Here is a 17,269-nt window from a genome sequence, read left to right as displayed (position 1 = left end):
TATGCTAACACATATGTATGGAATCTAAAAAAAAAAAAACTGTTCTGAAGAACCTAGGGGCAGGACAGGAATAAAGACGCAGATACAGAGAATGGACTTGAGGACATGGGGAGGGGGAAGGGTAAGCTGGGACGAAGTGAGAGAGTGGCATGGACATATATACACTACCAAATGTAAAATAGATAGCTAGTGGGAAGCAGCCACATAGCACAGGGAGATCAGCTCAGTGCTTTGTGACCACCTAGAAGGGTGGGATAGGGAGGGTGGGAGGGAGACGCAAGAGGGAGGAGATATGGGGATATATGTATATGTATAGCTGATTCACTTTGTTATACAGCAGAAACTAACACACCACTGTAAAGCAATTATACTCCAATAAAGATGTTAAAAAAATTTTTTTAAATAAGTGCTTGTACTTACAGTAGAATAAATTGACCCCAAACAGTGTAAGAATTACTTTTGAATAGAACAGTGAAGCCACTCTGAACAGAACTGGCATAGGGACGTTGGAAAGCTGTCTTGGGAGCCTGTCACCCTGCTTCTCCTCCCTGCATCCTACTCCATGTTGAGAAGAGGTCTCTTGTACTGTTACCAAATAGGCATCTATCCATGCAGCCATCTGTTAAAACCGCCTTAGAGCAGGGAAATAGTAAAGTGCTTCACAACCTCCCCAGCGGGATTAGCAGCTGTGTTCAGAAGTAAGTCTAAATCCTTGCCATTCAGAGTGTGATCCATGGACCAGCTGTGTAGTCATCCCCTGGGAGCTTGTTAGAAGTACTGACTCTCGGGCCCCACCTCAGACCTGCTAAATTAGACATTCTCCAGGTGATTTTCATGCATGTTAAAGATTGAAAAGAATTAGTCTGAGTAAGGTTAATGGAATACCAAATCAGAAATGAGATTTCCTATAGATAAAGCCAGCTTCAGATACATCCTGGTGTGAACATGTTCTCCTAGTGGGTGATGGGTAAGTGCTTTCCATGCGTGAACTCTGCTCTTAGGATATTTTGCATGTATTAGCTCCTTTAACCCTCAAAAGACTCTGAGGTCAGTTCTGTAATTATCGCCCATTTTACAGATGAGAGTACTGAAGCACAGAGAGGCTGTGTTTAACTCTCTTCTGCAAAAAAAAATGTTACTAGTCATGCCTGGACAATCGATAATTTCTGCCTTATCAGAGCCCAGAAAAATAAAATGGGGTAAGAAACTAAGATCTTTTTTTTACTTCCTCAGTAAAAATTATGAGAGGAAGTTGAATAAGAAGAAACTTCTTTCTCTAAATTTTGTGAGCTTCACATGTTCTACTTGTAAATTATTGTTTATAAACAATCCGTATCCCCTGTCCCACCCACTGCAAGCTCGTGATTGAGTTAATTATTTTAACTGCCCACACCTGACTTCAAAAGGATATTTGGAACATTGCCACATGGAAACCAATGAAGTGAATGTGGATTTATTATGTAATTGGTCAACTTGAGGGATTTGCTGAAAGACAATACAGCAAATGTTTGCATGGAAAAATAAGTTTCTCCCTCTATTTCATCTGGTGGCCCTGTCCTGCAGCTCTTCGTGGGCTGCTTCGGGGAACAGGTTCGGATGGTCCCTGTTAGTGATCAAATGAGGGAGAGTGATCAGAGAGCCCGGCTGGCAGAAGTCTGGCCCATGCCTCACCTGGCCACGCTTATTTTAAGGCAGGCCATTTTTAACTTTATAAGAAGGCAGTATTTTTTTTTATTTTGGTAAAATGGACATAAAATCAGCCATCTTCATCATTGTTAAGTGTACAGTTCAGTGGTATTAAATTCTTTCATTGTGTTGTGCATCCATCTCCGTAACTCAGCCTATCCTGTAAATTTGAAACTGTACACGTTAAACAATAACCCTCGCCTCCCTCGCCACCCTTCCTTTGGCAACCACCACTCTACTTTCTGTCTTTATGATTTTGACTACTCTTAAGTATCTCATATAAATGGTACTGTATGTAAATACCATACAGTATTTGTATTTTTCTGACTAGCTTAGCATGTCTTCAAGGTTCATCCACGTTGTAACATATGTCAGGATTTCCTTCCTTTTTCAGGCTGAATAATATTCCATTGTAGGTACTTAAACCACATTTTGCTTATCCATCCATCTGTCAGTGGACACTTGAATTACTTCCACATTTTAGCTATTATGAATAATGCTTCGGTGAGCATGGGTGTATAAATATCTCTTTGAGACTCCACTTTCAGTTACTTTGGGTATATACCCAGAAGTGGAATTTCTGGATCATTTGTTAATTCCATTTTTAATTTTTGAGAAACATTCATACTGTTTTCCACATCACCCTATACCATTTTACATTCCTACCAGCAGTGTACAAGGGTTCCAATTTCTCCACATCCTCACCAACATTTGTTATTATCTGATTTTTGGATAGTAGCCATGCTAATAGGTATGAGATGGTATCTCATTATGGTTTTGATTTGCCTCTCCCTGATGATTAGTTATGTTGAGCATCTTTTCATGTGCTTGTTGGCCATTTGTATATCTTCTTTGAAAAAATATCTATTCAAGTCCTTTACCCATTTTTTAATCAGGTTGGGTTTTTTTGTTTTCGTTGCTATTGAGTTTTAAGAGTTCTCTATATATTCTGTGTATTAATCCCTTATCAGACATATGATTTGCACATATCTTCTCTCATTCTGTGGGCTGCCTTTTTACTCTGTTGTGCACAAAAACACAAATTTTTTGATTTTTTGTGCACAGTTTTTTGATGCACAAAAAAATTTTTGATGCACAAAATTTTTGTAATTTTCATGAAGTCCAGTTTTTCTACTCTTTCTCTTGATGCCTGTGCGTTTGGTGTCATATCTAAGAAATCATTGCCAAATTTAACTTCATGAAGTTTTGCTCTGTTTTCTTCTAAGTGTTTTATAGTTTTATGTCTTACATTTAGGTCTTTGATCCATTTTGAGTTAATTATTTGTTTATGGTGAGAGATAAGGGTCCAACTCAATTCTTTTGCAAATGGTTATCCAGTTTTCCCAGCAACATTTATTGAAAATACTGTCCTTTCCCACGTTGAATGGTCTTGGCACCCTTGCAAAAATTATTTGACCCTATATGTGAGAGTTTATTTCTGGTGCTTTATTCTGTTCTATTGATCTATATGTCTGTCTTTTTGCCAGTACCATGCTGTTTTGATTACTGTAAATCTGTAGTGAGTTTTGAAATCAGGAAGTGTAAGTCCTCCAGATTTGTTCTTCTTCAAGATTGTTTTGACTACGCAGAGTCCCTTGAGATTCCATATGAATTTTAGGTTGAATTTTTCTCTTTCTGCAAAAACATCATTGGGATTTTGATAGAGATTGCATTGACTCTGTAGGTCATTTTGGATAGTATTGACATTCTAACAATGTTAAGTCTTCTAATCCGTGACCTTGGAATTTTATTTCCATTTATTTCTCTTTAATTTCTTTCAGCAATTTTTATGGTTTTCTACATATAAGATTATGTCATTTAAAAACAGAGATAGTTTATTTCTTCCTTTCCAATTTGAATGCTTTTTATTTCTCTTTCTTGTGTAATTGCTCTGGTTGGAACTTCCAGTGTTGAATAGAAGTTGTGAAGCTGGAACATCCTTATTTTTTCTACTCCTGATCTTAAAGGAAAAGCTTTCAGTCTTTCATCATTGAATATGATGTTTGCTGTGGCATTTTTCATGTATGGGTTTTATTATGTTGAAGTACTTTCCTTTCACTAGTTAATTGAATGGTTTTATCATGAAAAGGTGTTGAATTTTTTTAAATGCTTTTTCTGCACCTATTGAGATGATCATGCATTTTTTTCTCATTTTGTTAATGTGGTATTGTTCACACTTTCATATGCTGAACCATCCTTGCATCCTAGGGATAAATATATACATATATACACATATATATACATATATATATTATATATATATATATTCTTTTTTATGTTCTTTTCCCTTATAGGTTATTACAAAATATTAAGTATCTAAATGTCCTAGTCTTTAATGTCTGGCTCCCCAAAGGGGAGAAAGAGAAAAATGAAGTGGGGCATAAAGGGTGCAGGCTGTTTAAATCCAGTGGAAGTCACTTCATCTGGAGAGGGAGAAGTTTGCAGTAATGGAAGGAGGTGTGACAGTGCCCACCCTCCTCTTTGTCTGCACCTCTGTGATCAGAAACAGCAATCAGTGATCAGCACAGATCCCTGATATTTGAAGGGCAGGGTCCTTTTTGCCCACTCTGGCTCCCACAAGCTGCATGCAAGCTGCTCTAAGAACAAGGGCACAGCTGCCTGCCACAGGGCTAGGGGTTAGCATAGCTCCCAGGGAGCTCCTATTGTGCTAAGAGCTGAAATGGACCGAAATCAACTACAATCTCCATGCCTTCCCTGGGAAGTGGACAGTCTTCAATAGACTCCAACATTCCAAAATAGTTACATCAGGCAGATTCTGCTGGTGCAATTATTGTGTAGGTGGGGAGACAGATTTCTGGTGTCTCCTACTCCCCCATCTAACCCAGGGCAGTATTCCTTAATGTAGTTGTTTTATTCAGCTTGCTGGAGGAAACTAAAGTATGAAAATTCATAAAGTACTGTCAAGTTTAGGTTTTAGCACCTTTGTTCTAGGCTATAACAGGCTGGAAGGAGCATCACCCCATTATAGCATGACATCGGGAGGAGGGAAAGGCCTCCGCGCTTGTTATGAAAACCCATCCTGTGAGGAAGGACATCTCTGGTGTCCACAGGTGGTATGCGTCTCAGTGCTGGGACATAGCACTGCTTCAGTGACTGAGAAAAAAAAAAAGTCCACTTGTGTAAGTTCTGCTCCTAGCTAGCCACCTAGCCATATTAAAATTTATTTATAAAAATAAGGGGTTGAAATACATTATCTCTAAAGGAAATTCCAGCACTGAAATGATATGAGTTGCTAAATACGTTAAGCTTTGAGTTTCAGTTCAGAATTTCTAAAGGCCTTTTTCATTCACATTTAACATGTTTGTTTACATCCTGTCTGAAAATAGGAACTGTTTTATTTACTGGGGAAACTTGATAACCATCTTTACTTTTTTGTGTCTTTGAGAATCACATTGTTTCTAGGCAACCCATGCAGAACAGCATCCAGTGATATTCCCACTTTAAGTGCAGAGAAAGGAGCCATTACCCTGAAAGTGCTGCTCAGGGCTTGTATGTTGTACATTGGACAAAATATTATAATCATTTACTTTTTCACAAATTATTTCATTTAAGTTATTCTTACTGCTTAGTGTTGTTTAGGGAGCAGATTTGTTTAGACTACAGTGTTGCTTACAGTTTGATTTGGAATCAGTTTTAGTAATTTAAAAATATTAATATTTCCTTTTTCTCCTTAGTAATCACCTTTTACTTTTTTGTCTTATTTTCTCTCTATTATGTCATTTGAATAATAATTTGATTTGATGATTACAAAAGTATGATCTGATTTCACTGTAGAAAACCCAGAAAAAATAAGAGGGAAAATGACCTACAATCGCACCGTTTGGAGAATAACCAATATAAACAGTTTGCTGAATGTCTTTCCCCTTTTTTCCAAAAACAGAATCATTCTTTGCCTACTACTTTTCTAGTCAGTATATATGTTATTGTTAAATGTTCTCCTGTGAGAACATTTAATTTCAAGTTGCATAATATTCTGTGCATCAATGTGTACCGTACCACAGGTTACCAAGTCCCCTGTCACTAGACATTTCGGATCTGTGTTGAAAGGACGAGGAATTTCCTGGGAGTTGTTTTTGCCCGTGTCCCTAATTCCTTGGAATAACTTTATAGAAACTATATTAATAATCTAAAGACAACAAAAGGAACATTTACTGAGTGTTTACCATTCACCAAGCACTGTGCAAAGCACTTCATCTGGAATATCTCATGTAATTCAATCCCCAGCAGTCAGCTGAGATAGGGGTTATTATTATCCCCATTTTATAAACAGGAAACTGAGGCTCAGCAAGCTCGGCTTTCAGGTGGGGGTCACAGAGGAGGTCCGTGTGGGTGTGATACACACTGATGCTAGGGCTGCTGACTGTTCCCCAGCTCACTCCCTGCGTCCCACACCCAGAGCACTGATTTTTATGCTCCTGAAAAGCCTTCTTCGTGCTCTTCGTCTGTGTTTTCCAGTGGCATCTTCCTCTGCTGACACCATATGCTCCGGCTGGGGTTCCATCCGCACCATGTGTGTATTTTGCCCTATGTAACCACAGCTTCCTCAGAACATCTGAGGCCTTCCCACTTTTTCTCCTCGAGACTTTCCGTTTCCTTCACTTCCCACTCCTTCTTCACCCATCTGCTCGATAACGACGGGGTGTCTCTCCTGTCTTCTGGCTGCTATATTTAGCCTGTTCCTGCTGCCTGCCAGTCGGTGTCTGTTGCTTGTCTGCCGCTCTGCAGTCTGAGGACACCCCGCTCGGAAGCTCAGCGGAACTCCACCCTGGTGCCCTTCCTGCCCCACTTTTCTCCAAACCAAGCGCGCTGGAGTCTCCATTAGTCCATGGACAAGGACCCTGCTGCTGCCTGTGTGATCACGAGCAGGGCAGCGTGTCAGGGCAGTGGGCACCGCAGTCCGCACGTTGGGCCCCAGCCCCCGAAACATCAGTATGTGAAGCAGAAACATAACAGGGATGGAAGGGAGGGAGGGGAGCCTTCCTGCCGGTCCTCCACTCCCGCTGTTCTCCACGCCCTCCTCGACTCAGTGACAGGCTCTTTGCCCGTGTCCCGAACTTTTCTGACTCGACTCCTTTGTTCACTGGGTCCCTGCCTCCTAAAACATCTTTCTTCGTTTCCTCTGAGCCAAGTCCCCCTTCTTCAAGACCCATCAAAAATGCTGCCTCTTCCAGAAAATCTGCCCTCATTTCTATCTCTGTGGAGGCCATCTGCCCTCCCCATAACTGTGAAGTTTCTTTTTTCATATCTGCTGCAAAACTTCCCTGACCCCCCTCTTGGCTTGATGTATAGGTCTGACCTCCTGCTAAATTTGCAGAGGTTGGAATACATGTCTCGTTTGTTATTATATTTCCCACAAGGGCCAGCACAATACAAATGAATATATTTGTTGAAGAAATTAATGAATAAGTGAATAAACAATAAACTACAAAATCTCATCCTGTTATTAACCCAGAAAGAACATAAATATGTTGAAGCATTTAACAAAATTGATATATTTAATCCACATATTATAAAACAATTTAAACATTTGAGACATATAATACGTGAGTGGAAGTGTAACAATGCATCAACTATTTGGGGGTGAATGGTGGTAGAAGCACCACTTTTTAAAAAGCAAATTCAAAAAACATTTCTCCAGATACAGTCCAAGCAGAAATCATTCCACAAACTAAATGGAACACAGCCAATCATACCTGAGTGTTTTTGAAGGAAAATAATTTAGTAAGCCATTTGGGGTTAGGACTTAACATTGGAAATAGTGAATTTCTCTTAAAGGAAACTTGAGATACGACGTTATTCCTTGTAAGTCCTAGTAGTAATCAAGCATAAGAAAGAATATATATACATGGGGAAATAGGAGTAGTGGGCTAAGTGACTTGGGTTCTCAAACAGCTTTGTCAACCTTGGCATCACTTCCAAAGAACGTGGCTTACAGAGGAGACCATGTTTCATGTAGGACATGATGAGAGGGTCTACCTCACAGGTTTATTGTGAGGATTAAATGAGTTCATGCATGTGAAGCGCAGGGTCTCGCATATCATAACCACTATAAAAGGGTTAGATGACGGCTGTTTTCCTCTTCTGATGGGACGGCCCTCGTCCTTGGTCCTTCTCTGCAGGGCTGCCAGGTCCATCTGGTGCTGTGTTGCACACGTCTGCACACCACCCTACTTCATAATCCTCCATCAGTTTCTTGCCTTACACATCAGTTCATTATCCAGAACTTAAGACAGTAATGGGCTCCCAAGCCCTAATTCATCTTTCTGAGCTGAACCACATAAAAGTTTTAAACCAAGAGTGAATCATAGACCTCTGTATTTAAAATCTATTTTATTGTTTTGACCTGATAAAAAAAAGTGTTTAAAAAAAGAATAATTGCCTTTATGGAGTACCTGTTCTTTGCCAGACACTCTCCATGTGTGATCATTTGCTTCTCCCACCAATACTGCCAAGTGGGGGTGAGGGGACCAGGAAATTAAGGAACTTGTTCAAGATTACACAGCCAGTAACTGGTAGAAAGAGGATTCGAACCCAGGTGTGTCTTCCCCTGAATTCCGCCCTGTTTCGCCATCCTCCCTCCTGTAACAGAACATGTATGTGAAAGTAAATATAGTAAGCGTTTCTCTTCATGTCTTATTTATACATAAAAATGACACTAACCGGTTGTTTTTGTAAAACCTCAAGGCAATTAGCCAAGCATTTGTTTTTGATTACAGAGGACCATTAACGAAAACAATTGACTAAAGCTGTCAGTGTCTGAAGCATGTTAGTCATTAGTCGGGAGGCATGTGGAGCCTTAGAAGCTAAGATAGGAATGGAAAGTCAGTTCTCACAATTTTAGAAGCTTGATTCTCGGCTCTTCTTTTATCTGTAATTATATGAAAGAGTGAAGAATAAATGACAAGCCACCCTTTTGCCTCCAAGTGATGCCATTTCTATTTATAAAGTCTGAGTGATTGTTGAAGGGCTTAGGAATATTTTAAGATGAAGCAAACTCTAGAGAGATCATACACTGAATTTCGCACTTGCAAACGGAAGAGGTTCTTGCGCCCCTCAACCTGTTTCAACCAGAATGCTCCTCTTATCTCATAATTGGGCTTTAGTGTCAGCTTTCCTTTGGAAAAAAAAAAAAGGTTTAAATTAATGAAAACTGTGCCACTTTCTACAGAGCAGTTTCCATTTGTATTGAAGTTTACTCAGGATTTTGGCAAGCAAGATGCTCTTCACTTGCCATCGGTGTCCTAAGCACAAGTGCTCGCCTGGAAGACTGTGTCTTATATCCCCGTGTGCTCAGCCAGCACGCGCTTCCGGCTGCCGCGCTCTCGGGTCTGCCCTGTACGCTTGTGCAGGTTGTGCACTGCACAGTTCAGAGGGCGCCAGTCTCAGCGCATTTTCCTTATAGTCGTGTTCCTACCAGCACGGTAACGCGTTTGGAGGAAGAGACCCCCTTGAGCTCCGTACTTCCCTACAACTGTCAGTGCCTCACCAACCACAGGCAAGGCCTGCGTCCCCTCCAGCTCTTCTTCCCTCCCAGCTTTTAAAAAGAAAACAAACTGAATACAATAAATCCATTGAGGTAGGAATGACTGCTGGGGTTTAAGGCTCCCAAGGGCTTTTGCATCTTACAAGAAGTGATGGCTTAATCCAAACTAAACTCATACATAGAGTAAATAGACAAGAGGTTTTTAAGCCAGGAGGTGGTACATTCCTGGTGTCCTTTGTCCATTCCAGGCTCTCAGCACCCCAAATCGTAGCCAAGTGCAAGGACAGACTCTGGCCATATCTGGGTCCCCTTCTTTCAAAAGACTGCCACGAACTGGCCTCAGTACAGTTCGAGACTCTTCCAGTTGGGTTGGTATCTGTGACACATTGAAAAGGTGACTTGTTCCACAGGAGGGACAGGAGGCTGGGATCAGTATTCCCAGGGCAGTTATTCTTATTTCTTTGTAAGACTTTCATGTACTCTCCCTCATCCTCTAGTTTATATACCTTTCCTAGTCCAACTCCAAGCTTGTAAACTCCTTGGGAGCAAAGTATCTAACTTCTGCCTTCTCCAGAGGGTGCCAGAGTTAGGCCCAGACTGGCTCGAGGGTTACTGAAGTTGACATGACTTGTTAATAGCAGGACCAGGAATAGAACTCGGATTTCCTCGTGCCATATACCACTCTAGTGTTCTTCCCGTCCCACCGCCGTGTCAGCTATCTGTGGCTACGTAACAAACCACCCCCAAACCCCGCTCCTCAAAACGGCATTGTTACTTCTCATAGGTTTACCGGCCAGGCATCTGGACGAGGCTGGGTCGGGCTGCTCTTCTGTTCCACGCGATGCTGACTGGGTTACTCATTCGCTGGCTTCAGACAGGTTGAGCTGAAGGGTCCAGGAGGACGCCACTCACGTGTCTAGGACCTCACTGCTTCTCCTGTGGCCTCTTTCTCTCCATATTGTCTCTCCTCCCCTTCAGTATCCTAGCCTGAGCTTCTTGACAACTAACTATGGTAGCCCTCTTCCTCTAGTGAAAGCAGAAGAAAGCAGAAGTTGGCAGGCCTCTTACACTAGCCCCCAGCTGGAACAGTTTGACTTCTGCTGCATTCTCTGGATCAAGGCAAGTGACAGGCCAGCCAGGATTCGAGGGGAGGAGAAATAGACACTACCTCTTGATGAGTGGAACGGCATGTACATTGAGGGAGGGAAGGAATGGATGGCGGCCATCTTTGGAGACGAACCACAACCAGGATTAACCAACACATGTAGCCTTCTTTCTGTGATTCCTATAGGGTCCTGATAGAACGGGGAAACTCAAGTTTGTGCAGACACAAAGGAGAAGAAAAATGCCCTGAAACCACCTACCCAAGGCCCCAGTAATCATTCCCTGTCTGAGCTTCTCCTGGTTGCATTTGTCTTTACTTGAGTATCAGAAGAGAAGCTGCTTCTCCTTGTGGGATGTATAAAGTACATGGTTCATGCTTGTGTAATCCTACAGTGGGCATTTCACAGTAATTTGTTTTTAGAGCTATGGCTATGTCTGTTTTCTGCGTCAAGCATTTAAATGCATATTCCTAAGGGCTCATCCTCCAGGCAGCCGTTAAAAGCAGTGCTTTTCAGTGCTGCGTATGTGTATTGCTAAAATGTGGTACACCTACAAGTAACCTTTTCAACTGTTGATTTCCATCTATGTGTCAAATTATATTCAGTCTCTAAGAAAAAGTATCTCTTGGGAGGTTTCTCTTCCCTTTTTCTTGGTGACACAGAGGATTCTTATGTGAAAAGATAAGTGTCTAACACTGGAAAATCAGTTTGCTAGCCTCGTCCAACTTTGAGGATTACTCTCTTTCTCTGAGAAAAACTCCCTTAATCTTCGAAATTTCCTTGGGAACTTTCTTGCATGTATTCCTTTTTTTCTTAAAAAAAAAAAAAAAACCCAAAACCCACATTTTATCCTTTTGTTACAGTTAGATTGTCTTTTACTGTTTAGATAATTATCCCACCCAGAGTATTTTTTTCCTGGAAACAGTCAAATAAATACAATCCTCTAGTATCCTATCAAGAGAGGAGACGTAAGAGCAGCTAATTATGGGCTGTGGGGACAGAACTTTTCCAAGTGCTTTGGGAAATCTCACGTTTTAAGAGATTATCATTGTCCAGAAAACGATGAGATTTGTCTGAAACAAATGGAAATCTTTGGTTTCTCAAATGTGTGTGAGAAAATGTAACGGTCTTGTACCAGCTGCCTAAGGAGTAGGGTCCACTGAAATCCCGTTTACTCTCTCAATTGGTGTGGCTCGGTAGTTACTGAAGATATTTTATGTACTTCTGTAATACGAGGTTGTATGGGTAAACATTTACACGTGGCGCAAAGCTGGCATTCAATTAGGAGAAGTCCAGATTTTTTTAAACCTCCACTTTACCCTTACTCTGGTTTGTTGGTGGTGGCAGTAGTGGGTTTGCTGTTGTTTCTTTGTTGCTTTCTCTTGTTCTGTCTAGGGCTGAAAAGACACTGTGGCTCTTTAACAGTCCCGATCATTTGGAGGAATTTGGGGATTTTCTTTGATTTTTTTTTCTTCATTTTCATATCTTTGCTCCCTTCATTTTAGGAAGAAGAATTAGAAGCCCAGATTTCCCTCCTTCAGGGACAGTTGAATGACCTGGATGCCATGTGCAAATACTGTGCGAAGGTGATGGACACTCATCTTGGTGAGTGAAGTACTTTGGCCCTGGGCACGCTGACAGTCGTGACAGTAACAACCCGGCCGCGAGGGCCTGTGTTGAGCGCTTTACGTGAATTATCTCATGCAACCCACACAGCAGAGCTGTAGTAGGTGTACGGTTACTATCCACCTTGTGCACATGAGGAAACTGATGCACGGGGATTAATACAGTTTCCCCAAATTATAACACCAGTGAGTAGATGAGAAATTCAAAATCAAGCAGTCTGACTCTAGATTTCAGCTCTTAACGGCTACTCTGCCCTTTGTAAATATCTCTCTGCCCCAAACCAAAATGAAATATTGAACTTTCAAGATTAGATGGTCAGTTCTACTCCTGTGCTAACCTGCCTATCATCACTCACGTGATGATTATTTTGGCAGTGCTTTCGTTATTTTTTTAAGTATATGTTTTTAACCACCTGCCCAAAATGCATGTCAGGACCCTGACCTTTTCTTACTTCTGACTGTGCCTATACTTTAAGAAATGTCTTAAAAAAAAAAATGTCTTAGTTTGAAGTTGAGTTTATGTGTGAGTTGCCCATATGTCACATGAGAGAGTCTTCAGGCCTTATTCTCTACTTTTGTGAAAGTTCTGTGTTTTGTATTAGAAGAGGTCTCTGCTGGACCACCTGTGTATTGCTTCAGGAACTCCATTCTGCTTGCAGAACTTTTATAATCCATACTGTGGTTATTTTCAGCCCACTTATGGACACCCTTTCCTTCTCCATTCTCCAGTGTCTAGTATATGTAGTTTGGGAGCAAATTAGGTAAACAGGACATGTTATCTCATGGAAATGGCCGGTATGCTGCCTGGTGAGTGTGGAGAAGTAGCAATACCAAGCACTGTGAGAAATCAGGACATACCCCATCTAGGAGGGGAAACCAAAGAGAACCTTCCAAGGCCCCTTCCCACTGGCGGGGGCCATGAGCATGGCGCATTTCTGGGGCCTTCGCTGAAGACAGACTTTATGTTTGTTTGGTTTTTTAAATTTTTCTTCATTTTATTCCACAAATATTGAGCTCCTGCAACATGCCAGGCCCTTTTCTAGACACTGGAGAAATACTAGTGAACAAAACAGATGAAAATCATGTATATCTCACAGCTCAATCCTATTTTTGACAATTGAAAACAGCCATTTTTTATCAGTTTCGTGTTTAGCCTTCAGAAATAAACTATGTTTGTACAAACCAATATAACCCTGCACTTATCCTTTCAGAGTGCAAGTAGAGCATAACCCTCACACTGTTGTGCACTTTGATTTCTCATTGAACACTATGTTATGGAGAGCACTTCTATGTGAATACAGAGAGTGGCCTCGTGCTTTCTTACACCTGCACTGAATCTCCTTATATGGCTGTATCGTAATTCATTTAACCCCAGACTAATGAGCATCTAAGATGTTGCCAATCTTTTAACATTACAAATGATGTTAAAATGAAGAATCTTATATAACCTTTCACACATGTACAAGCATATGGTATAAATTCCTACTTTTCACCCTTTAAACGAGTGTTTAAATAACTGTTGTACGTCTAAGACAGCCCTGAAGCTCAGTCCTTGGTTTTCCTAGACTCAGGGAGCAGTTGTTTGTAGAACATGAAGCTTATTATAGACAAACACTTTATGTAGGAATAACAGTGACAGCCCAGGCAAAATCTAATCATTTGAATTAGCCGAGTAATGGAGACAAAGGCAAAGTGAATTCCTGGTGGCAAAATTATCCAGATAATTAAGTTCCTGTACTTGACTTTGCTCTGGCAAGTTGGTCTCAATAATAAATCAGGAACACAATCCTCACTTGCCTCCAAAATTCAGTCGTCCTTCCTCTTTTTTAGAAGAATGAAAAAACTCAAGAGGGATGAATATAGACTTTATACCTCAGATTCTATCAGTCACCCAGCCTTCTGGGTCCTGAGTCCATGACATGTGGCCAAAACGGCTGTCGTCTGGATGTAGCCTAAAACATACTGACCTGGAGCCAGTAACACACGCTCTCTTACGGCTTTGGAGAGGTGCTTGAACCAAGTGTCGCGCAGCCTCCCGCTCGCTGGGCACTGTTCTATCCTCTGCCTTCTTTCTGCTCTCTTGACCCCTCCTCCAGAGAAAGGGCTCAGGAGGGGAAGCTGCAGGAGAAACCGCGGTAGGTGATCAAAAGGGTAGTATCTGTAATCAGAGAAAGACGTTCCCTGTCACATCTGCTTCCACCCTCTTCAAAACTCTATTTATATGTTTCTTTATGATCAATTTTTAAAATTCATATAGAATTGATTTTACATGAATCTTACAGCATCACAGTTTAAAATGCATCAAAAAGAAGGGGGTGGGATGAATTGGGAGATTGGGTTGACATATATACACTTTGATGTATAAAATAGATAACTTATGAGAACCTGCTGTACAGCACAGGGAACTCTGCTCAGTGCGCTGTGGTGACCTAAATGGGAAGGAAATCCAAAAAAAAGAGGGGATGTGTGTATACGTATGGCTGATTCACATTGCTGTGCAGCAGAAACTAACACAGCCATGTAAAGCAACTATACTGCAATAAAAAAACTGCTTCAAAAAGAAGTAACAAAGAGGTAGTTTATGTATAAATAACTGATATGTACTACATAACTAGTTTTAGTTAATTATTTAAATATAATTTTAATTTTAAAGTAAGTGTGGGCATGTGTGTGTGCACATGCACGTGTGTGTATTTCTTCCGTCTCCAGCTACATGGGTGACCTTCGTGTTACTTGATTTTTGGTTTTGACCAAAGTAGGAGAACAAAGAAGTGACTGAAAAGATTTACTGGAACTCTAGCAAAATCCTAGAGTAGGATATTTCCAAGTTGTTTGGGCCACATAGCAGCTTTTAAACCAACTTTACTTAAGCCTCAGAATTTTCAAACAGCTTTTGCTCTGATTTTTGTTCTTTCAGTCAGCACCAGAAGAGCATTTTCTCATTGCATGGGAGGGGGAAGCACTTTAATTAAATGCAGTGAATTTTCAACTAACCACAAAACTAGATTTGTTTTTGTGTATATGTTTCGATTTCAGCCAGAATCCCTTCACATGGCTGTCAAATTCTTTTTACCATACAAATAGCATGACTGCATTTTTACAGTAGGGTCGAGGGTTGCTACAGAGAATTCGTGGCCCTGGGGGCTGCAGATGCATTTTATTTCATCTGCATATATAACGCTGGTTTATTAAAGGGTGTTCTGGGTTGTAGGCAGTTTTGACTGTAAGCAAAAATTTGAGGAAAACACAAAGATTAATTGAGGTGAAGCTCTTGATCTACTTTTTTATTATATCCTTTAAAAATGACTTTAATACCCTAGTATTTTTTCCATATGACCTTTTTCTGTCTTTCCTATTTTTTTTATAACTTTATTGGAGTATAGTTGCTTCATAATGGTGTATTAGTTTCTGCTTTATAACAAAGTGAATCAGTTATACATATACATCTGTTCCCATATCCCCTCCCTCTTGCGTCTCCCTCCCTCCCACCCTCCCTATCCCACCACTCCAGGCGGTCACAAAGCACCGAGCTGATCTCCCTGTGCTATGCGGCTGCTTCCCACTAGCTATCTACCTTATGTTTGGTAGTGTATATATGCCCATGCCTCTCTCTCGCTTTGTCACAGCTTACCCTTCCCCCTCCCCATATCCTCAAGTCCATTCTCAAGTAGGTCTGTGTCTTTATTCCTCTTTTACCCCTAGGTTCTTCATGACATTTTTTTTCCTAAATTCCATACATAGGTGTTAGCATACGGTATTTGTCTTTCTCTTTCTGACTTACTTCACTCTGTATGACAGACTCTAGGTCTATCCACCTCATTACAAATAGCTCAATTTTGTTTCTTTTTATGGCTGAGTAACATTCCATTGTATATATGTGCCACATCTTCTTTATCCATTCATCCGATGATGGACACTTAGGTTGTTTCCATCTCCAGGCTATTGTAAATAGAGCTGCAATGAACATTTTGGTACATGACTCTTTTTGAATTATGGTTTTCTCAGGGTATATGCCCAGTAGTGGGATTGCTGGGTCATATGGTAGTTCTATTTGTACTTTTTTAAGGAACATCCATACTGTTCTCCATAGTGGCTGTACCAATTCACATTCCCACCAGCAGTGCAAGAGTGTTCCCTTTTCTCCACACCCTCTCCAGCATTTATTGTTTCTAGATTTTGTGATGATGGCCATTCTGACTGGTGTGAGATGATATCTCATTGTAGTTTTGATTTGCATTTCTCTAATGATTAAAGATGTTGAGCAGTCTTTCATGTGTTTGTTGGCAGTCTGTATATCTTCTGTGGAGAAATGTCTATTTACATCTTCTGCCCATTTTTGGATTGGGTTGTTTGTTTTTTTGTTATTGAGCTGCATGAGCTGCTTATAAATTTTGGAGATTAATCCTTTGTCGGTTGCTTCATTTGCAAATATTTTCTGCCATTCTGAGGGTTGGCTTTTGGTCTTGTTTATGGTTTCCTTTGCTGTGCAAAAGCTTTGAAGTTTCATTAGGTCCCATGTGTTTATTTTTGTCTTTATTTCCATTTCTCTAGGAGGTGGGTCAAAAAGGATCTTGCTGTGATTTATGTCATAGAGTGTTCTACCTATGTTTTCCTCTAAGAGTTTGATAGTGTCTGGCCTTACATTTAGGTCTTGAATCCATTATGAGCTTATTTTTGTGTATGGTGTTAGGGAGTGATCTAATCTCATACTTTTACATGTCCCTGTCCAGTTTTCCCAGCACCACTTATTGAAGAGGCTGTCCTTTCTCCACTGTACATTCCTGCCTCCTTTATCGAAGATAAGGTGACCATATGTGCATGGGTTTATCTCTGGGCTTTCTATCCTGTTCCATTGATCTATCTTTCTGTTTTTGTGCCAGTACCATACTGTCTTGATTACTGTAGCTTTGTAGTATAGTCTGAGGTCAGGGAGCCCGATTCCTCCAGCTCCGTTTTTCGTTCTCAAGATTGCTTTGGCTATTCTGGGTCTTTTGTGTTTCCATACAAATTGTGAAATTTTTTGTTCTAGTTCTGTGAAAAATGCCAGTGGTAGTTTGATAGGGATTGCATTGAATCTGTAGATTGCTTTGGGTAGTAGAGTCATTTTCACAATGTTGATTCTTCCAATCCAAGAACATGGTACATCTCTCCATCTATTGGTATCATCTTTAATTTCTTTCATCAGTGTCTTATAACTTTCTGCATACAGGTCTCTTGTCTCCTTAGGTAGGTTTATTCCTAGACATTTTATTATTTTTCTTGCAATGGTAAATGGGAGTGTTTTCCTGATTTCACTTTCAGATTTTTCATCATTAGTATATAGGAATGCCAGAGATTTCTGTGCATTAATT

General features: G+C 40.6%; 1 protein-coding gene across 4 annotated transcripts in view; it reads left to right on the top strand.

Moving 5' to 3' along the window:
* The window catches only part of TBC1D5 (TBC1 domain family member 5), a 545,992-nt gene that overhangs the window by 502,052 nt on the left and 26,671 nt on the right, over positions 1-17,269 (top strand). For all 4 annotated transcript variants that reach the window (XM_060099476.1, XM_060099475.1, XM_060099477.1 and 1 more), the window contains one exon: positions 11,799-11,898. In XM_060099476.1, the coding sequence (XP_059955459.1) occupies positions 11,799-11,898 (100 nt within the window). The remainder of the gene's footprint in view (positions 1-11,798; positions 11,899-17,269) is intronic.

This window comes from Mesoplodon densirostris, chromosome 5, assembly GCF_025265405.1.
Source record: "Mesoplodon densirostris isolate mMesDen1 chromosome 5, mMesDen1 primary haplotype, whole genome shotgun sequence".
NCBI classification, from domain to species: Eukaryota; Metazoa; Chordata; class Mammalia; order Artiodactyla; family Ziphiidae; genus Mesoplodon; species Mesoplodon densirostris.
This window is presented reverse-complemented; position numbering and strand designations above follow the sequence as displayed.